At 51.1% G+C, this 22359-nt stretch overlaps 2 protein-coding genes across 3 annotated transcripts in view; one reads left to right on the forward strand and one right to left on the reverse strand.

Moving 5' to 3' along the window:
* Positions 1-11559, reverse strand: part of LOC129695106 (uncharacterized) — a 15606-nt gene extending 4047 nt beyond the window's left edge. Inside the window, exons 1-7 of one of the 2 annotated variants that reach the window (XM_055631855.1) lie at positions 11439-11559; positions 7701-8616; positions 6966-7064; positions 4986-5093; positions 4015-4131; positions 3264-3398; positions 2419-2571 (exon numbers count right to left, since the gene is read on the reverse strand). In XM_055631855.1, coding sequence (XP_055487830.1) covers positions 2419-2571; positions 3264-3398; positions 4015-4131; positions 4986-5093; positions 6966-7064; positions 7701-8597 — 1509 coding nt within the window. In that variant the 5' untranslated portion in view covers positions 8598-8616; positions 11439-11559. The remainder of the gene's footprint in view (positions 1-2418; positions 2572-3263; positions 3399-4014; positions 4132-4985; positions 5094-6965; positions 7065-7700; positions 8617-11438) is intronic. The other variant, XM_055631854.1, reaches the window with a different exon arrangement.
* Positions 11560-12852: 1293 nt separating this feature from the next.
* LOC129695097 (zinc-binding protein A33-like) lies at positions 12853-19853 on the forward strand. Its single transcript, XM_055631846.1, has 6 exons — positions 12853-13416; positions 13507-13602; positions 15063-15296; positions 16150-16172; positions 16271-16389; positions 19013-19853. The coding sequence occupies exons 1-6, from the start codon at positions 13006-13008 to the stop codon at positions 19540-19542; spliced, it is 1413 nt and encodes a 470-aa protein (XP_055487821.1). The 5' UTR covers positions 12853-13005; the 3' UTR covers positions 19543-19853.
* Positions 19854-22359: the final 2506 nt, after the last annotated feature.

Here is a 22359-nt window from a genome sequence, read left to right on the forward strand (position 1 = left end):
GAGAGAGAGAGAGACAGAGAGAGAGAGACAGAGAGAGAGACAGAGAGAGAGAGAGAGAGAGAGAGACAGTCACACTCACAGACAGTCATTGAAAGAGAACGACAGGGACAGTGAGAGAGAGACCTTAAATCTAGCCCCCCAGATACCCTCCAGTTTAAAACCCTTCAAACACAAGAGGGAAACCCAGAAAAGAGTTCCCTGTGTCAGTTGGTACTGAGACTAACTACCCCTATTCAGTTAAACCCTATCCAGTTAAATCCTGACCGGCCTCAGATAAATATTGACCCCCAATCACCAGTTAGAGTGAACCAAATTAGCAAACAATGTAAAGAAACGTACTTGGAACATTGGGATAAATAAACCAAAAGCCAAAGCAGATTAGAATGTTACCGTGCCCTAAAAAGAGATTATAAATTGGCAGACTATCTCTCAATTGTTAGAGACATAAAGCAGAGACAGACCCTCACCAAATACAGGTGAAGTGACCACTATTTGGCAGTTGAAAAAGGAAGACAGAAGAGATTCTGGCAACCAAGAGAAAACAGAATATGCGGCCACTGTTTGACAGATGAGGTTGAAACAGAGGTGCATTTCCTCCTAACATGCAAACATTTGACAAAACAAGGAAAGCATACTTTGACAAACTCAGTGTGGCAACTCCTGATTTTAAAGAACTAGATGATACATCAAAACTAAGAATAATCCTTGGCGAAGGATATACAGCACATCTTAGAAACATAGAAACATAGAAATTAGGTGCAGGAGTAGGCCATTCGGCCCTTCGAGCCTGCACCGCCATTCAATATGATCATGGCTGATCATCCAACTCAGTATCCCATACCTGCCTTCTCTCCATACCCTCTGATCCCCTTGGCCACAAGGGCCACATCTAACTCCCTCTTAAATATAGCCAATGAACTGGCCTCAACTATCCTCTGTGGCAGAGAGTTCCAGAGATTCACCACTCTCTGCGTGAAAAAAAGTTCTTCTCATCTCGGTTTTAAAGGATTTCCCCTTTATCCTTAAGCTGTGACCCTTGTCCTGGACTTCCCTAACATCGGGAACAATCTTCCTGCATCTAGCCTGTCCAACCCCTTAAGAATTTTGTAAGTTTCTTTAAGATCCCCTCTCAATCTCCTAAATTCTAGAGAGTATAAACCAAGTCTATCCAGTCGTTCTTCATAAGACAGTCCTGACATCCCAGGAATCAGTCTGGTGAACCTTCTCTGCACTCCCTCTATGGCAATAATGTCCTTCCTCAGATTTGGAGACCAAAACTGTACGCAATAGTCCAGGTGTGGTCTCACCAAGACCCTGTACAACTGCAGTAGAACCTCCCTGCTCCTATACTCAAATCCTTTTGCAATGAAAGCTAACATACCATTCGCTTTCTTTACTGCCTGCTGCACCTGCATGCCTACCTTCAATGACTGGTGTACCATGACACCCAGGTCTCGCTGCATCTCCCCCTTTCCCAATCGGCCACCATCTTGGTGCACAATACGTAACAGCATGCCATAACCTGAGAGATGGTGAATGACCAACATGTACATATGTACGCACACACTAATTGACATTAACTGACACTAAGAAATTAATATTGAATTGCTAAACTAGCTATTGTGTTGTACTGCTTACAGCTGCAAGAACGTGTAGCAATCATTAAAGGGCTATAGGCCTATTGCAAGTTTATGTACAGGGACATATCTATCCATGCACTGTATACTTGTATTTATACTGATGCATTTTAAATATGAATGTCATGTTTTATACTTTGGCAATATAACCATGTATTTTTATCAGGCCAATAAAGTTTTTTAATTGAATTGAAAAAGAGAGAGAGACAAAGAGAGAGAGAGACAGAGAGCGAGAGACAGAGAGAGCGAGAGACAGAGAGAGCGAGAGACAGAGAGAGCGAGAGAGAGAGAGAGAGAGTGAGAGAGAGAGAGAGAGAGAGAGAGTGAGAGAGAGAGAGAGACAGACAGTCACACTCACAGACAGTCATTGAAATAGAACGACAGAGACAGTGAGAGATAGAGGGAACACCTGGACCCCCACCCCTCTCTCTTTCTCTATCTTCCCTCCCCTCCCCACTCTCTCTCTCTCTCTCATCTCCTCCTCTCTCTCTCTCTCCCTCTCTCCTCTCTCCCCTCTCCCCCATCTCTCTCTCTCTCCCCGACGTCTCCCCCATCTCTCTCTTCTCTCTCTCTCTTTCTCTCTCTGTCTCTCTCTCTGTCTCTCTCTCTCTGTCTCTCTCTCTGTTCTGTCTCTCTCTCTCTCCTCTGTCTGTCTCTCTCTGTGTCTGTCTCTCCCCCTGTCTGTCTGTCTCTGTCTCTCTCTCTCCTCCCCTCTCCCCCTATCCCTCTCTCGTACCCGATGTCTCTCCCCTCATCTCTCTCTCCACCCTCCCCCCTCTACCTCCACGTCGCGGGCCAGGCTGTGGAGAGCAGCCCGCTGTTGGTGGATGATTCCGTCGGCGCCCCGATCTTCTGGGCCGGGCTGCCCCCGCTGGTCTCTGCTCCGTAGCCGCTCAACCTGGCTCTGCTGCTGCCCCAGGCTGGCGTTCAGCATCTGTAGCGGCGGGACAGAGAGAGAGGCAGGGTGAAGATGGGTCACACGGGGAAAGAGACAGAGACAGACAGAGAGAGAGAGAGACAGAGAGGCAGAGAGAGAGACATACAGAGAGAGAGGGAGAGAGAGAGAGAGAGAGAGAGAGAGAGAACAGAGAGACAGAGACAGAGCGAGAGAGAGAGAGAGAGAGAGAGAGAGAGAGAGAGAGAGAGGCAGAGATAGAGAGAGAGAAAGAGAGACAGAGATAGAGGGAGAGGGGGAGAGAGACAGAGACAGAGAGAGACAGAGAGAGAGACAGAGAGAGACAGAGAGAGACAGAGACAGAGAGAGACAGAGATATAGACAAAGACAGATAAAGAGACGGGGGGGGGGGGGGGGGGGCGCCGCACTGTGGGAGGGGAAGAGAGGGAGAGGGATGGGCTGGGTATGGGAGAGGGCACAGGGGAGGGCGAGGGAGTGAGGTAGGGGGAGAGAGTGAGGGAGAGGGGACTGGGAGGGAGGGGGGGCGATTGAGGGGGAGAGAGGGGGACTGGGAGGGAGGGGAAATATGGGGAGAGAGGGGTAGCGAGAGGAAGGAGGAGGAGACTAGGTGAGAGAGGGATGGAGGGGGAGAGGGGGGAACCATGAAGAAGGGGGAGTGGCGGGTCGCGGCGGAGGGAAATGGGGGAAGTCAGCGTCTGTGGGTGCCTGACATTGATAGTTTCCTCGTTGAGGGACACCACACGTCCCAGACGCTCCACGTCCCGGTCCTTGTCGTCCACGGCCTTCCGCAGCCGCTCGATCTCCCCCTCCAGCTCCGCCACGACCCCTCCCATCCCGCCATCAGTCTGTGGGGGCAACGGCAGAGAGAGACACTCAGAGTTTGAATTGGCGACCGACAGTCAGCAAAGCGGCTGATGAGAGAAACTCACAGGGTCAACCTGTGATCGACAGTCGGCAAAGCGGCTGGTAAGAGAAGCTCAGAGAGTGAACTTGTGGCGGACAGTCAACACAGCGGCTGGTTAGGGAGGGCTCCCTCCAACCCCACACCCACCACCACCCACTGGGCAAGAGAAAATGGGTTGGGAGGGGGGGATGAGAATCAGGGCGGCTCTGGAACGTGTTCATGAGTAGAAGGATCTAGGAATGAAGGGACATATCTCCCTGCAAGTAGAGTGATCTCGGAGTGCAGGTACATAGCTAATTGAGGGTGGCTTCCCAGGTAGATCGCAAGAAAGTTCTTCTCAAATTGGGAGACTAAAACAGCGCACAATACTCCAGGTGTGGTCTCACCAGGGCCCTGTTCAACTGCAGAAGGACTTATTTGCTCCTGTAGTCAACTCCTCTTGTTATGAAGGCCAACATGCCATTCGCTTTCTTCGCTGCCTGCCGTACCTGCATGCTTACATGGAGAGACCCTTTGGCCCATCGAGGGCCTGTGCGCATATTCTGCCCGTGACTTACCTCCCGGCCTTGCTCCCATTTATTGAGCCAGATGCAGAGACTCCTGATGCTTCCCGTCTCTGTGCCAGATGTGCATCTGTCACCAGCTGTTAGCTGCTGGATCAGCCTCACGCACTCCTGGGGAGGGGGGCGTTTGGGAGGGGGTGTGGGAGGGGGGGCGTGGGGAGGGGGGGCGTTGGGGAGGGGGTGTGGGGAGGGGGGCGTTGGGAGGGGTGTGGGGAGGGGGCGCGTGGGGAGGGGGTGGGGGGAGGGGGGCGTGGGGCGGGGGGGTGTGGGGAGGGAGATAAAATAAGCAGAGATTAGAAACTAGTATTTTAGTTCAGAGATACAGCGTGAAAACAGGCCCTTCGGCCCACCGAGTCTGCGCCGTCCCGCGATGCCCGCACACTAATACTATCCCACACACACCAGGAATACATTATAATTGTTACCGAAGCCAATTAAGGGCAATTAAGCCTAAAAAAGTCTTTGGAGTGTGGGAGGAAACCAGAGATCCAGGTGAACCATAGAAACATAGGTAAATAGGTGCAGGAGGAGGCCATTCGGCCCTTCAAGCCAGCACCATTCAATGTGATCGTGGCTGATCATCCTCAATCAGTACCCCATTCCTACTTTCTCCCTATCTCCCTCAATTCCGTTCTCTGCCACAGAGCTTCGGGGAGAACAGAACCAGGGGCCACACACCATTTAAGAATAAGGGGTGAGCCATTTAGAACGGAGATGAGGAAACACTTTTTCTCACAGAGAGTTGTGAGTTTGTGGAATTCTCTGCCTCAGGTGGAGGCCGGTTCTCTGGATACTTTCAAGAGAGCTAGATAGGGCTCTTAAAGATAGCGGAGTCAGGGGATATGGGGAGAAGGCAGGAACGGGGTCCTGATTGGGGATGATCAGCCATGATCACATTGAATGGCGGTGCTGGCTGGAAGGGCCGAATGGCCTACTCCTGCACCTATTGTCTATTGTCCACTCACCTGTAGCAGCTGCTCCTTGCTGTGCAGCTGACGAGCCAGGCTTTGAACCAGGCGGTATCCGGTGTAATTCCTGAGTCCGTCCCCTTCCTCCGGCTGCTCTCCGGAATCCTAAAGCGAATGACAGGACAGATCCATCATTTTACTGGGATGATCGCAGGTTAACTAACGTATGATGAGCGTTTGTCGGCACTGGGCCTGTACTCGCTGGGGTTTAGAACAATGAGGGGGAGCCTCATTGAAACATACAAAATAGTGAAAGGCCTGGATAGAGCGGATGTGGAAAGGATGTTTCCACTAGTGGGAGAGTCTAGGACCAGAGGGCACAGCCTCAGAATTAAAGGCCGTACCTTTAGGAAGGAGATCAGGAGGAATGTTTTGAGGGTGGTGAATCTGTGGAATTCTTTGCCTCAGAAGGCTGTAGAGGCCACAAGTCAGTGGATATATTTAAGGCAGAAATAGGTAGATTCTTGATTAGTACGTGTGTCAGAGGTTATGGGGAGAAGGCAGGAAAATGGGGTTGGGAGGGAGAGATAGATCAGCCATGATTCAATGACGGGGTAGATTTGATGGGCCGAATGGCCTAGTTCTGCTCCTGTTTGGAGCGCAGTGCGTTGGTCTGGTCGCCGCTATTACAGGAAAGACGTGGAGCCTTTGGAGAGGGTGAAGAGAAGGTTTTGGACAAGCCATGATCTCATTGAATGGCTCAAAGGGCCGACTCCTGCACCTATTGTCTATTGTCTTTTGTTTACCAAAATGTAGAAACAAAAACTACAGAACTACACAGAAGCTCATACCTCAGGTGGCAGCGTTTGTGGAGAACATGGATAGTACATCAGTGCTGGAGTAACTCAGTGGGTCAGGCATCTGTGGAGAACATGGATAGGTGACGTTTCACACAGTGCTGGAGTAAACTCAGCGGGTGAGGGCAGCATCTGTGGAGAACATGGATGCCTGACCCACAGAGTGCTGGAGTAAACTCAGCCAGGCAGCTCTGTGGAGACTGGATAGGTGACGTCCCACACACAGTTCTAGTATTAACCGCGTCTCAGGCAGCATCTGTGGAGGAACATGGATAGGTGACGTTTTCACAGAGTGCTGGAGTAACTCAAGGAGCCAGCCTATAGAGATCACTTGACATCTCGGGTGAAGTCTGAAGAAGGGTCCCGACCTGAAACGTCACCTATCTCCATGTTTCCACTGCTGCCCCCCTGAGTCTTCAGCACTCTGTGAAACGTCACCTTCTGTAGTTTTTGTTCTACATTTTGGTAAACAAAAGACAATAGGCAATAGGTGCAGAAGTCGGCCACCCTCCCTTCGAGCCAGCACCTCCGCCTCCCTCCTCTGATCCCCTGGCTCGTCCAAAACCTTCTCTTCCCCCTCTCAAAGACTCTTTGGCTACCACCTCCTGCTCCCTACCTCCCCTCCCCCTCTCCTCTCTCCCCTCTCCCCCCATCCTCTCCTCCCTCCCCCCCTCCCTCCCTCCCAATCCCTCCCTCTTCTCTCTCCTCCCCCCTCCCTTCTCCCTCCTCTCTCCTTCTCCCCTCCTCTGTCCCCCCCACTCTCTCCTTTCCTCCCCTCCCCCTCCCCTCTCTCCCTCCCTCCCCATCGCCCTCTCTCCCCCCCTCACTCCCCCGCCACCCCTGCCTCCATCTCCCACACCCACCCTCTCCACTCTCTCCCTCTCCCCCTCCCTCCCCCCCCCCCCTCCACTCCCCTTCCTCCCTCCCCCCCCTCTCATTCCCTCTCCCCTGCCCTCCCCTTCTCCCTCCCTCACTCCCTCTCCCTTCTCCCCCCTCCGCTCCCTTTTCCCCCCTCTCTCCCCTCTCTCCCTCCCTCTCCCTCCCCCCCTCTCTAAATCCCTCTCTTAATCTCCCTCCCCCTCCCCCTCCCTTTTCCAACACATTGCTCCCAGCTGCCATGGGGCTGAAGTATTGACCAGACCCGCTGCCCATTCCCAGTCGTGCCAGGACCTGAACTCACCTGTTCCAGAGCTGTAGTTCCCCCGGTCAGTCCATCGAGCCTCCCCGCCTCTCCTCGCTCCCCGCCCGGCTGGCGCGGGGCTCCCAGCGGCAGTAGCTTCTGCAGGGTGAGATGGGGGAGGAGGGAGGGCGGTGAACACATCTCCGTGACCCCAACCTACTGCCCCCCACCACGGCTCCGATGGGTCACAGAGGGAGGGGGGGGGTGAAGGGGGCGGAATGGAAACATAGAAAATAGGTGCACGAGGAGGCCATTCGGCCCTTTGAGCCAGCACCGCCATTCATTGTGATCATGGCTGATCGTCCCCTATCAGTAACCCGTGCCTGCCTTCTCCCCATATCCCTTGATTCCACTAGCCCCTAGAGCTCTATCTAACTCTCTCTTAAATCCATCCAGTGACTTGGCCTCCACTGCCCTCTGTGGCAGGGAATTCCACAAATTCACAACACTCTGGGCGAAAACGTTTTTTTCCCACCTCAGTCTTAAATGACCTCCCCTTTATTCTAAGACTGTGTGGCCCCTGGTTCTGGCCTCGCCCAACATCGGGAACATTTTTCTTGCATCTAGCTTGTCCAGTCCTTTTAGAATTTTATATGTTTCTATAAGAACCTCCCCCCCATCCTTCTAAACTCCAGTGAATGGAGGGGAGGGGGTTGCAGATACGGGGAGAGGGGTGTAGGGACCGGAGGGGAGGGGGGTTGCAGAGACGGAGAGGGGTGTGGAAGACACACTCACCTGGAGGTTGAAGGGGCGATACTCGTCCGCGAACCCGTGCTCGCCCTCCTCTTCCCCCGCGAAGCTGAGCCTTTGCCTCGGTGTGGACGCCCCGGCACCGACCCTAATCAACACCGGGAGCTTGCAGCGCGGCGGTCGGCGGACGGGCCGATAGACCACGGCTTGCAGCTGACGGGCGAGGGCGGCGAGCGCCTGGTCCGCTCCAGCACTGGTCCAGGGCGACAGATCCTCGCTCCCTTCCGTCTCCCCGTCCCACTCGGAGCTATCCGGCAGAGAGGCGAGCGAGAGGCAGCGGGTGGCCCAGGGCGAGTCGGAGCCACGGGGCGAGGGGCTGGCGTCGAGTGAGCCGCCCGCCGACTGACTGCGGGAGAGGCGGCTGGTGGCCAGACGCCGCGGGACGCGACACACGGCGTCGTACTGCGAGTCGGGGACGCGCAGGGCGCAGCAGCCGTAGCATCGGCGGTTCTGGCATGGACACCGGGCGGGCTGGCCAAAGTCTGACCAGCTCTCAAAAGCGGCCAGACGCAGGTCCTCGCTCAGCAGAGCGGCATAGTCGCGCCTCGCCTCCTCCCGCTCTCCCGTGTCCCCCGCCCCCGCCTGCCCGTGCAAGCGGCGCAAGAGGTCGGACAAGCGGTCGCGCTCGGCCAGGAGACGCCGGATGCGCTCCAGCGACAGGCTCTGGACCCGAGCGACCACCCCGTCGAAGCGCTGGACTCTCTCCAGAGCCGCCGCGCATTTGCCGCACACGAACTCGCCGTCACCTTGGTCCCGGGACAGCGGGCGGCGCAGGACGTGGGACAGGACGGCCCGCAGGTCGACAGACGACCGCGCGTTGAAGATCCATCGCCGCTGGTTGCCCTTCAGTCGCGCGGAGCAGACGCGACAGCCCTCGGTCATCGTCGCCGCTAGACGGCTGCTAGACGAGAGAAAAACGGAGACATTACCGGGGGAGAGTGGGTAGACGCGCGGAGCCATCGAGTCTCTGTAATTTAGCCTGTCCAATTTACATGTTTCTATGAGATCCTCTCTCATCCTTCTAAACCCGTAGAGTGATACAGTGTGGAAACAGGCCCTTCAGCCCAACTTGCCCACACCGGCCGACAGCCCCACCCACACTAGTCCCACTTGCCTGAGCTTGGTCCATATCCCTCCAAACCTGTCCTATCCATGTACCTGTCCAACTGTTTCTTAAACGTTGGGATAGTCCCAGCCTCAACTACCTCCTCTGGCAGCTTGTTCCATACACCCACCACCATCTGTGTTAAAAAGCTACCCATATGGTCGTATGATAGGAGTAGAATTAGGCCATTCGGCCCATCAAGTCTACTCCGCTCGTTCCATACACCCACCTCCCTCTGTGTGAAAAGGTTACCCCTCAGATTCCGATTATATCTTTTCCCCTTCACCCTGAACCTATGTCCTCTGGTCCTCGATTCCCCTACTCTGGGCAAGAGACCCGATCTATTCCTCTCATGATTTGGATATGTAAATGTGTAGCATGCGGAGCAAATATGGAAATAATATGATAATTGGCATGGTGGTGTATAGTGAAGAAGTTAGTTTGACTTCCAGGTCAACTAGGAGGTTAGAGATCTGATGAAATTATCTAAATGGAGTCAAGTTGAGAAAGGGGGAAGTACAACGGGATCTGGGTGTCCTTGTTCATCAGTCACTGAAAGTAAGCATGCAGATACAGCAGGCAATGAAGAAAGTGAAGTGGTCTTCATAACAAGAGGAGTTGAGTATAGGAGCAAAGAGGTCCTTCTGCAGTTGTACAGGGCCCTAGTGAGACCACACCTGGAGTATTGTGTGCAGTTTTGGTCTCCTAATTTGAGGAAGGACATTCTTGCTATTGACATAGTGCAGCATAGGTTCACCAGGTTAATTCCCGGGATGGCGGGACTGCCATATGCTGAGAGAATGGAGCAGCTGGGCTTGTACACTCTGGAGTTTAGAAGGATGAGAGGGCATCTCATTGAAACATATGATTGTTAAGGGTTTGGACATGATAGAGGCAGGAAACATGTTCCCGATGTTGGGGGAGTCCAGAACCAGGGGCCACACAATTTAGGAATAAGGGGTAGGCCATTTAGAACGGAGATGAGGAAATACGTTTTCACCCGGAGAGTTGTGAGTCTGTGGAATTCTCTGCCTCTGGAGGCCGGTTCTCTGGATACTTTCAAGAGAGAGCTAGATAGGGCTCTTAAAAATAGCGGAGTGAGGGGATATGGGGAGAAGGCAGGAACGGGGTACTGATTGGGGATGATCAGCCATGATCACATTGAATGGCAGTGCTAACTCGAGGGGCCGAATGGCCTACTCCTGCACATATTGTCTATTATTGTCTATTGAAAGATTATTGAAGCATGGAACATGTACGTTAATCCTGATCATCTTATTTACAACTCCACAAGTTATAGAAGTCGAATTAAGCCATTCGGCCCATCTACTCTGCCATTCAATCATAGCTGATCTCTGCCTCCTAATCCAATTTCCCTGCCTTCTCCCCATAACTCCCGACACCCGTTTTAATCGAGAATCTGTCTATCTCTGCCTTAAAAATCTTCACTGACTTGTTGCCTCCTTAGCCTTTTATGGCCAATAATTCCACAGATTCACCACCCAGAAATTCCTCATAATTTCCTTCCTGAAAGAACGTCCTTTAATTCTGAGGCTGTGACCTCTAGTCCTAGACTCTCCCACCAGTGGTTTGGGGGTAAATCGCATCTGGTTTAACCGGCTGCGAGGTGATCAGTTCAATAATGTCCGAGGCGTCCCAGGTATGAGCCCAGGGCAACCGACACAGAGGCGGCGTCGCCGCTTCCTGCTCCGAACCGCGATCCGTATTACCCTCGAGTTACGTACGGGACCGGATCAGCCCCGCTCCTGACAAACGCTGGTCCTAACAACCGCTTCAGCGGGTCAGGCAGCATCTCTGGAGAACATAGACAGGTTAGAACATGAACCCTTCTTCAGAATGCCTCGACCTGCGACGCCACCTATCCATGTTCTCCACAGATGCTGCCTGACCCGCTGAGTTACTCCAGCACTCTGTGAAACGTCACCTATCCATGTTCTCCACAGATGCTGCCTGACCCACTGAGTTACTCTAGCACTCTGTGAAACGTCACCTATCCATGTTCTCCACAGATGCTGCCTGACCCGCTGAGTTACTCCAGCACTCTGTGAAACGTCACCTATCCATGTTCCCCACAGATGCTGTCTTGCCCAAAATGCTGCAGTAACTCAGCGGGTCAGGCAGCATCTGTGGAGAGAAGTAGTGGGCGACCTTTCGGGTCGAGACCCTTCCCCTGGTCTGAAGAAGGGTCTCGACCCGAAATGTCGCCCATTCCTTCTCTCCACTGATGTTGCCTGACCCGCTGAGTTACTCCAGCTTTTACTCGAGATTTCAGCGCCTGCAGTTCCTGGCGACGCTGGCGTCTTCATGTTGCAGACGTCCCGTCGCCTGTTTGACCCTCCTACTCTCCGTCACTTGCTCCACCCCCCCTCACTACCTCTCCCTCCCTCCTCGCCCGGACTCGCTCTAAACTTTTCACCGTCCCAGAAGAACTCGCTGGCCGAAAGGTCTCCCGGGCTCGGTACTATCCCACCAGCCGGTTCCCGGTACCCCACATCGCTCCCTACTCTCTCTCTCTTTCTCCCTGTTACACCACCAACCCCCCACCCGGCTACACTTCCCCCACCTTCCGTCCCCTGACACCGAGTCTCCCGTCTCACCTGCGCAGGTAAACTCCAGATACAGGTAAGCCTGTGTCGCCAGTCCAGTCCCGTCAGGAGCGGCCGGGACAGAGGGTGCCGGCGTCCGAGTGTGGCTCGGCGTCTTCCGCTCTCCCTCCCTCTCTCCCTCCCCCTCCCTCTCTCCCTCCCCGGCAGCGGGGCGCGCCCTGAATCGCTCAGCCATGGATTAGTTGGTGAACTCATGACGACAGACTTTGGAGCGCAGGAGGCGGGATAGCCCGGAGCAAGAGCCACCGCCCAGCACAAGGACACCACACCCCTCCACAGTCAAACCAAGAGCGTCCCAATGACCGGTAGAAACATAGAGAATAAGTGCAGGAGTAGGCCATTCGGCCCTCCAAGCCAGCACCGCCATTCAATATGGCTGAACATGCAAAATCAGGTGTTTAAGAAGGAACTGCAGATGCTGGAAAATCGAAGGTACACAAAACAGCTGGAAAAACTCAGTGGGTGCAGCAGCATCTATGGAGCGAAGGAAATAGGCAACGTTTCGGGCCGAAACACTTCTTCAGTCTGAACCATGCAAAAATCGGGTCCCCGTCAGTCCTGCTTTCTCCCCCATATCCTTTGATTCAGTTAGCCCTAAGAACGAGCTGTAGACAATAGACAATAGGTGCAGGAGTAGGCCATTCGACCCTTCGAGCCAGCACCGCCATTCAATGTGATCATGGCTGATCTTCCACAATCAGTACCCCGTTCCTGCCTTCTCCCCATATCCCCTCACTCCGCTATCTTTAAGAGCCCTATCTAGCTCTCTCTCTCTCTAGTATCCTCTCAGTAGGATACTGAGTTGGATGATCAGCCATGATCATATTGAATGCCGGTACAGGCTCGAAGGGCCGAATGGCCTACTCCTGCACCGATTTTCTATATTTCTATGTTTCTTTGAAAGCATCCAGAGAACCTGCCTCCACCGCCATGAGGTAGAGAATTCCACAGACTCACAACTCTCTGTGTGAAAAGGTGTTTCCTCATCTCCGTTCTAAATGGCCTACCCCTTATTCTTAAATTACGTGGCCCCTGGTTCTGGACTCCCCCAACATCGGGAACATGTTTCCTGTCTCTATCATGTCCAAACCCTTAACAATCATATGTTTCAATGAGATGCCCTCTCATCCTTCTAAAATCCAGAGTGTACAAGCCCAGCTGCTCCATTCTCTCAGCATATGGCAGTCCCGCCATCCCGGGAATTAACCTGGTGAACCTACGCTGCACTCCCTCAATAGCAAGAATGTCTTTCCTCAAATTAGGGGGCGAAAACTGCACACAATACTCCAGGTGTGGAGTATCCTACACCCGCTAGGGACATTCTTTACATTTACCAAGCCTCTGAAGAACCGAAGATCTCGGAGAAAACCCACGCAGATCACAGGGCGAACGTACAGACTCCGTACAGACAGCACCCGTGGTCAGGATCGAACCCGCGACTCCGGCGCTGCATTCGCTGTAAGGCAGCAACTTGCGCTGCGTCGCCGTGACGTTCACGATACCGCCCACATTCAGATCTGTGTTCAGCAGCTCCACGTCTGTGAGAGCCCGAGTTTAAATGGCTGCAAAAGACCCAGTCGAGAGTTGGACTGAGGAGGCAGTTTGTCCCATCTGCTTGGATTTCTTCACCAATCCGGTGACACTGGAGTGCGGGCACAACTTCTGCCGCTCCTGCATCACACAGAGTTGGGACAGGGAGGGGAGAAACTCCTGCCCGGAATGTAGAGAGGAGTTTACAGACCGCACCCTCAGGGTGAATCGGGCCTTGGCGAGACTGTCTGAGAAAGCTCGAACACTGAGCCTGAATCGGACAGAGAAGGCAAGTAAACCTCACTGCGAGAAACATCAGGAAGAACTGAAGCTGTTTTGTGAAACTGACAAGAAGCTGATCTGTGTGATTTGTGCAGCCGGCAGGGAACACAAGTCTCACAGCTTCATGCCGGTAGATGAAGCTGTTGCAATCTACAAGGTAAAAGCAAACCCATTCTGATCACATCATTGTGTCGTGTCGTGTTTATTTTCTGACATTTTTCTTCTCTGATCTGAATCCCAACCCCAGGATCAGGTGAAATCATCCTTCGAATCTCTCGCTGAAAATAAAGCAGATATTCTGGAAATGGAGCAGCAACAGAAAGAGAATATTTCTGGATTTCAGGTTTGTACTGCTGATTTAATGTGATGTGATGTGTGAAATAATTTGGCACCTCTAGAGAGCTCAGTAGTCGAGAGCCAGAACTCTTGGGAGAGGTTGAGCAGCCAAGGACTTGGACAATAGACAATAGGTGCAGGAGGAGGCCATTTGGCCCTTCGAGCCACTCAATGTGATCATGGCTGATCATCCCCAATCAGTACCCCGTTCCTGCCTTCCCCCCATATCCCCTGACTTTACTCCCTGGAGCTCAGCAGTCTGAAGAATGGTCTGTGGCAGGTGTATAATATAATGAAACAGAATGATACATTGGATGGTCAGTCCTTTACCCTTAGTTGGGGGATCGAGAATGTGGGGTATATGTTTTAGGTGAGAGGGAAAAGATTTAAAACGAACATGAAGGACAACTTTGGTAGTGGGTACATGGAACGAGCTGGCAGATGAGGTAGGTACACAAAAATGCTGGAGAAACTCAGCGGATGCAGCAGCATCTATGGAGGAAGGAAATAGGCAACGTTTGGGGCCGAAACCCTTCTTCATACTCCGAAGGAAATAGGCAAAGTTTCGGGCCAAAACCCTTCTTCAGACATAGATGCTGCTGCACCCGCTGAGTTTCTCTAGCATTTTTGTCTACCTTCGATTTTCCAGCATCTGCAGTTCCTTCTTAAACACATGCCAGATGAGGTAGTTCAGTCGGTTACCATAACAACATTTCAAAGATATTCAAACAAATTTGTGGAAAGGTTTTAGAACTGTCTTGGCCAAATGCGGACATGTGGAAATAGCGCAGATGTGGCGTCTTGGTTGGTATCTAACATCCCTTGCTCTTTGACTCTATGAAGTCTGTCATTCTAAGTGGTGCTGCTATCTGCTAGTTCTAGTGACCTGGTTCTGCCCACTGAGGGTTAATGGCCACATGAAATGGAATAGGTTTCAGGGAATTGTACCAGGAAATGGGAATTATGTGATTGTACATTTCGTTCACCAAATATTTCAGAATTATCAAGACGAGCTCTTGAATTGCCAAGGTAATGAAAGTTATGGATTAAATACATGTAAATTGGATTAGTGTAAATACATGCAGAGCCCAGCATGGACATGTTGGGCCGAAGGGCATAATTCTGCACTCCAGAACTCGTCATTGATTCGCCAAATGTCACCTTCCATGTCATGAGGACATGATTTGAGAATTAAGGGACAAAAGTTTAGGGGTAACATGAGGGGGAACATCTTTACTCAGAGAGTGGTAGCTGTGTGGAATGAGCTTCCAAAAATAAATTGGATAGGTATATGGACGGGAAAGGAATGGAGGGTTATGGTCTGAGTGCAGGTAGATGGGACTAGGTGAGAGTAAGTGTTCGGCACGGACTAGAAGGGCCGAGATGGCCTGTTTCCGTGCTGTAATTGTTACATGGTTATGAGGAAACACAGCAGAGTGACATAATATATTGATTCTCATCTGACAGAAACAGTCACACAGCCTTCAGTCGCAGGTCACATCCCAGTTTGCTGAACTGCACCAGATTCTCACTGAGAAAGAGCAGCACTTACTCGGAAATATCCGGGAAGAAGAGGCGAAGATTGTGAAAACAATGGAGAAAAATCTTCAAGAGATTCAAGAGAATTTAAATTCCATTCGGGAGGAACTCTCAAAGTTACAGGAACAGATAGACCAGAAGGACGGCGTGATGTTTCTGAAGGTGAGGGGTTACACTACAATTTGGTGAAGTGAAAGTGCACACTCACAAAGTGGTGGGTTAAATTTCGGAAATAAATGCATCATTTACCAGTAATTCATAACAGTGTCATCTGTTCCATCTACTCGTATTTCCAACAACAATGCCCCAAATTCCAGGAATCCTCATGTATTTATCAGGATTCAGGGGGGTGTACAGTGGTGAAATGCATTTAGTCACCCTTGAAGGACATAGCAAACGATTTGAATAAATTAGAGTGACAGCCGCCGGGTACGTTGCTGTTCCGCGAAAGAAGCTGTTCCTGGTTGGTTCAGCAACGGAGAGACCTGTAGCGCCTCCCAGATGGTAGGAGGGTAAACAGTCCATGAGGGTAAACATATCCCACTTCAACTTAAATGTATCTGCAATTTTGTCTTCAGGCCGTCCACTGAATTCCACGTTCCCTTTGCTGCAGCACGTGGAGTTTATTAAAGGCCATCATACATTTCAGCTTTGATTTCTGGTCTCTCCACACGTAGTGATAATATTTCCAACCCCCACCCATTTAAATCTGCCGCTGATATTAAAATATTCCATCCCATTATCTCTGACACCATCACCAGATAAAATCCCACGACCTGCCCGGTTTTACTCGTAAGTTGCATACTCGCAGTTATTTTCATTGACATTCCTAATGCTTTCCCCCGTGTTCGATGTCTCTGCGACAATATCCACTTTCTGGCTGGGTGACAGCGACAAAGAGTTGGGAAATGGGAATTATCAGAGGGTTTTTTCTGTGAGCAATTTGGTGAAATACCCGCCGTCGGGATCATTCCGATCCATCTCAGTCTATTGAGATTTGTTTTATTTATTTCAGGAGGAAGCTGGTCGCAAGAGCAGGTAGGACATGCTTTTGACTGAAAAAATGTTTGTTTATATAGTACAGCTCAAAAAAACAGCTAATGCTCAGTTTATAACCAGCTGTTAAATATGTGCAGGGTTATTGATGAAACCAAACCAATGTTGGTGGTAGATAGCGCGTTGCCCATTGAAAACTATGATCGCACCTTTTTCTACAACGTGGCATTGAGAGAAACATCTGATATCATCAACCGAGGTAAAACTAATAACTTTTCCATTGTTCATTTTTAAGACATCTTTATGCAATACTTATATGTGAAGATTAATGGTATTAATGGACTCTGGGGGGATCATCACAGAGACAGAGAGCAAAGTTTGTTTGCACTTGAACAAATCCTTGTTCCTAGGTGGGAGACAAAAATGCTGGAGAAACTCAGCGGGTGAGGCAGCATCGATGGAGCGAAGGAAATAGGCGATGTTTCGGGTCGAGACACTTCTTCAGGCTGAAGACGGATCTTGACCTGAAACGTCGCCTATTTCTTTGCTCCATAGATGCTGCCTCACCCGCTGAGTTTCTCCAGCATTTTTGTCTACCTTCGATTTTCCAGCATCTGCAGTTCCTTCTTAAACACTTGTTCCTGGGTGAATGAGTTTGCTGTGCTGGGTGAAATTGCATAGACTATGCCTGTGTACTCGAGAGTTCAGGTGTTTTAGAGGAGCTCTCAGTGAAACACAAAGTCCTTACAGGGCTCAGTGGGCTGGATGCAGGGAGGTTGTTTCCACTCTCTGGGGGGTCTGGAGCCAGCGGGCACCCTCTCAGAATGTGGGCTGGACCATTTAGAACAGAGACAAGGAGACATTACTGCACGCAGAGACTGGGCAACCTTTGGAATTCCCTGCGGCGGTGGCTGTGTATAATCAGTCATTCAGTGCTCTTGGAGCCAGAGAGCCATGGTTGTACATTACAGAGTCAGGCCCTTCGGCCCATCACATACTTGCCCACCTTTTTTCCCAGACACACTAATTCCATTAGCCCACATTAGAACCATATTATTAATAATTATTATAAACTATTTCACTCAATTTTCTAGACGAAGGACAACATTACATCAAAATACATTGCATATAAAAACACCATAAAATACATAAAATATTAGTATATCACTTATAAAACCATTAGATATTGCTTCACCATGAGATCAATGTGTTCTTAGTTGTACAGACGCATCAAACCCACCTTCCACTAAAGAAAGCAAGTAAACAGTAGCAGATTGCCTAGCCCGTCGAGTCCACTCCCGATCAGTATGATCACGGCAACTCCACCCCACATCTCCACATCCTCTTTAACCATCTCTAATCACCACTCGCACCAGTCTCCTCATCTTCCAATCTGCCTCTCCCTCGCCATGTACTGGCAAGATATTTGAATATCTGCCTGAAGAAGGATCTTCTGAAGAATTACAAAAGATGAAATAGCGGCACATTTGGATAGCAGTAACAGGATCAGTCCGAGTCAGCATGGATTTACGAGGGAGAAATCATGCTTGACTTTCAGAAACCATTTGATAAGTTCCCACATAGGAGATTAGTGGGTAAAATTAGAGCACAGGGTATTGGGGGTAGAGTGCTGACAAGGATAGCGAATTGGTTGGCAGACAGGAAACAAAGAGTAGGGATTAACGGGTCCCTTTCGGAATGGCAGGCAGTGACTAGTGGGGTACAGCAAGGCTTGGTGCAGGGACCGCAGCTATTTACAATATATATCAATGATTTAGATGAAGGGATTCAAAGTATCATTAACAAATTTGCAGATGACACAAAGCTGTGTTGCAGTGTGACCTGTGAGGAGGATGCTATGAGGACACAGGGTGACTTGGACGGATTGGGTGAGTGGGCAGATTCATGGCAGATGCAGTTTAATGTGGATAAATGTGAGGTTATCCACTTTGGTATCAAAAACAGGAAGGCAGATTATTATCTGAATGGTGTCAAGTTGGGAAAGGGGGAATACAATGAAATCTGGGGGTCCTTGTTCATCAGTCACCGAAAGTAAGCATGTAGGTACAGCAGGCAGTGAAGAAAGCTAATGGCATGTTGGCCTTCATAACAAGAGGAATTGAGTATCGGAGCAAAGAGGTCTTTCTGCAGTTCCTTCCATACCTGGAGTATTGTGTGCAGTTTTGGCCTCCAAATTTGAGGAAGGACATTCTTACTATGGAGGGAGTGCAGCGTAGGTTTACACGGTAAATTCCCGGGATTGGCGGGAATGTCATATGGTGACAGAATGGAACGGCTGGGCTTGTATACTCTGGAATTTAGAAGGATTAGAAGGTATCTTATTGAAACATATAGGATTATTAAGGGATTGGGCAAGCTAGAGGCAGGAAACATGTTCCCAATGTTGGGTGAGTCCAGAACCAGGGGGCATAATTTAGAATGGAGATGATGAAAAACATTTTCACCCAGAGAGTTGTGAATCTATGGAATTCTCTGTCTCAGAAGGCAGTGGTGGCCAATTCTCTGGATGCTTACAAGAGAGAGTTAGATAGAGCTTTTAAAGATAGCGGAGTCAGGGGATATATTGAGAAGGCAGGAACGGGCTACTGAATGTCGATGATCAGCCATGATCATAGTGAATGGCGGTGCTGACTCGATGGACCGAATGGCCTACTTCTGCACCTATTGTTTATTGGCCTGACCAGTTGAGATCCCTGGGAAAGATGTGTTGTCCATCCAATGTTGTTGTGGGTGAAACCCCGGGTAAAGGTTTCAGTTGTCCGCCCGCCTGTGCCCAAGTCTTCTCCCCCCCCCCCCCCCCCCCCCCCCCCCCCCCCCCCACCGACCCCGGGGACTCTCTGATTCTCTGCTTCTCCCCCCAGTCTCCGTCACCCTGGATCTGGAAACAGTCCATGCACAGCTCGAGGTGTCTGAGGATCAGAAGCGGGTGAAACTGACCGGGACCGGGAGGCGTCTCCCTGACACCGAGAAGAGGTTTACAGACAGGTCATGTGTGCTGGGATCGGAGGGATTCACATCGGGGAGACATTACTGGGAGGTGGAGGTGGCGGGGAGTCGGTACTGGAGCCTGGGAGTCGCCGCAGAGTCTGTGGAGAGGAAGAGTCTGGTTACATTGACCCCGGAAACTGGTGTCTGGAGGATCAGACGGCGGGATGACGTGTTTGATGCACTCACCTCCCCTCCATCCCCTCTCTCCGCCCGTCCCATCCCCGGGAGGGTGGGAGTTTATCTCAGTTACGAGTCCGGGACAGTTTCATTTTACGACGCAGACACCAAGTCCCATTTCTACACCTTCACTGGGAATTCATTCACGGAGAAACTTTATCCTTTCTTCTGGACGTTGGATGGAAACTGGCTGAGAATCAGCTCCGGTTCCGCTCCGGGTGTGTAAAAGGGTCGGGTGCAGGGACCGGCGTCAGGAGCGGGGCTCAGGGGCTGTGGGACAGAGGTACCTTCCCCCTCACTTCCATCCAGGGATCCCAGCTGTCCGTCCAAATGAGACAGAGGTTCACGGTCACCTCATCTACCGCATCCTGCAGACTCCTGGTGCACATTCGTGTGAAAGTCCAGAGTCACCGACCATTTGGCTGAACACTTGCACTGGGTCCACCAAGGTCTGGCGGATGTCAACTCCTCTTCCCATTCCCACATTGACTTTTCTTTTCTGGGCCTTCTCCGTTGCCAGAGTGAGGCCATACACAAACTGGAGGAACAGTACCTCATATTCCCATGGTGGTAAAGGGCCTGTCCCACCAGCATGCGATTGCATGCGTCTAGTGTGACCAAACCTGGTGGCTTGAGGCGTACCGCCTCGCGGGGGCCGGTCCCAATTTGAACCGCGGATGCGTATGGAGTTGTGCGGGGCTGGTCCCGACATCATACTCACCAATCAGCTGGGCAGGAGGCGGCCTGACTGAATTTGCACGTTGCACGGCGTCGGGCGGTGACGTCATCGTGCAACGGCACACCGGGCAGTGACGTCATCGCGCAACAGCACGTGCTAGGTGTACGACGTTAAGACGCTGCGTACGCCCATTGAGGCGCTGCGTACGGCCTCGATACGCCTGCGGGCCGACAGGCCGTTGTCGTGCGGGATTTTCGGACAGTGCAAGATTTTTGGAGCCCCGCGCGATGTCGGAACCAGCCCCGCACAACTCCATACGCCTCTGCCGATCAAAGTGGGACCGGCCCCGCGAGGCCGTACGCCTCAAGCGACCACGTTAGGTCGCGCTAGATGCATGATATCGCATGCTGGCGGGACAGGCCCTGAAGTAAGTAAGTAAGTAAGTAAGTAAATTTTATTTATATAGCACGTTTAAATCAACTCGCTTTGAAACCAAGGTGCTTTACATAAAATAAATAATAAAAGAAATAATAAAGTTTCCGTACATCAATAGAAAAATTAAAAATCAGAAAAATGGCACAACACATTATAGAATTCAACAAGAATGTCCCCCCACAGCAGAATCAAAATATTCCACTGTGGGGAAAGGCAACAAAAAGTTAAGTCCTCTTCCTTCTGTGAATCACCCGAGGTCAGGGCCTATTTGTGGCCTCCGCAGCCAGTCCGATGTTTTCAGGAACCTCTTTTGCTGGAAAGCTGGAACTCCGGCATCAGGTAAAACACTCCTCAGCGGCTTGGAAAATGTTTGGAGCGGCCGCTCCCTCCCCAGAGACCGCGGTTCCCGCAGTCCTCAGGCCACGCTGGTTGGAGCCCTGACTCTGATGATCTCGACCCCAGGCTCCGCGGTATTTTAAATCCAGCGCCGCCCGCCCGCCCGCGGCTGGACGCCCACAGCCACAGCCACAGCTCCTCGATGTTGGAGTCGGCGGGCACCACACACCGGAGCTAACCGCACGGCGACCCGGTAAGGCATCGCCCGCTCCGTGTTGGTATTCCAGCGCTGTGCCGAAGCTGCCGTCTCGACAGGAAACGCCGCTCCAGTCCGAAGGTAGGGGCGAATAAGCAGCTCGGAGGGAAGCCGCCTCTCTGACCAGGTCGGGGACCAAGAAATAAAGTTTCCCCCTTCCCCTCCCCCACCCACCACATAAAATACCTCCAACTAACATTTGTTTTATGACAGGACTAAAAATAAAAATAAAAAAGGGTGAAAGGGCGGACTGCAGGGAGAGCTACCATACACAATGCGCCCCACTCCTGCAGTCTGCCATTTAATGTTATGTTAGCTCACAACCCGATGGTATGAATACTGAATTCTGCAACCTCAGGTAACGAACAACCCTCCCTTCTTCTCTATCCTATCTCCCCCTCTCTCCCGTGCTTCCCACAAAGACTCATACATAATTCTCCGCGGCCCCTCCCTTCGACATTCCATCCTCTTGCTTCATAGACCGTATTCCTTCAATCCTTTTACCTCACAGCTTTTTGTCTCTAACCACTGCCCCAACATCTGTCTCTCGCCCCCCCCCCCCCCCCCCTTATTTCTGGCCCTCCTCCCTCCCTGCACCCCCACCACCAGAATCAGTCTGGTAGGCTCCCAAACCATCAAGTTTCTCTAGAGGTGCTCTATGAACCACTGAGGTACCTTATCTATTTTTAAAATGTACATTAGAGTGTGCAGTTCTAGTCATCCTGCTTTAAGGGCACCGTCAAACCGGGAATGATGTAACAAAGATTAGATAAATAGAAACCAGGTGTAGGGGTAGGCCATTTCACTCTTCGAGCCAGCACCATCGTTCAATATGATCATGGCTGATCATGAAAAATCAATACCCCATTCCTGCTTTCTCCCCATATCCCATGGTTCCATTAACCCTAAGAGCTATGTCTAACTATCTTGAATACATCCAGTGAATTGGCCTCCACTGCCTTCTTAGGCAGAGAATTCCACAGATTAACAACTCTCTGTGTGGAAAAAGCTTTTCCTCATCTCAGTACTAAATGGCCTACACCTTATATTTAAATTGTGACCCCTGGTTCTGGACTCCCCCAACATCAGAAACATTTTTCCTGCATCTAGCCTGTCCAACCCCTTAAGAATTGTATATGTTTCTATAAGATCCCCTCTCCTCCTTCTCAATTCCATTGAATACTAGACTAAGTGGGACCCGCTGGTCACCAACGCAATATTCCACCTCTCCACCAATTCAAATATGGAATTGAATTGAATTCATTTGTCATTCGTTTCCCAGCAGTCATACATATAATAAAAATGACAAAAACACACAATCCACACAAATTTAACAT

Source organism: Leucoraja erinacea, unplaced genomic scaffold (genome assembly GCF_028641065.1).
Source record: "Leucoraja erinacea ecotype New England unplaced genomic scaffold, Leri_hhj_1 Leri_93S, whole genome shotgun sequence".
In the NCBI taxonomy this organism is placed as follows: domain Eukaryota; kingdom Metazoa; phylum Chordata; class Chondrichthyes; order Rajiformes; family Rajidae; genus Leucoraja; species Leucoraja erinaceus.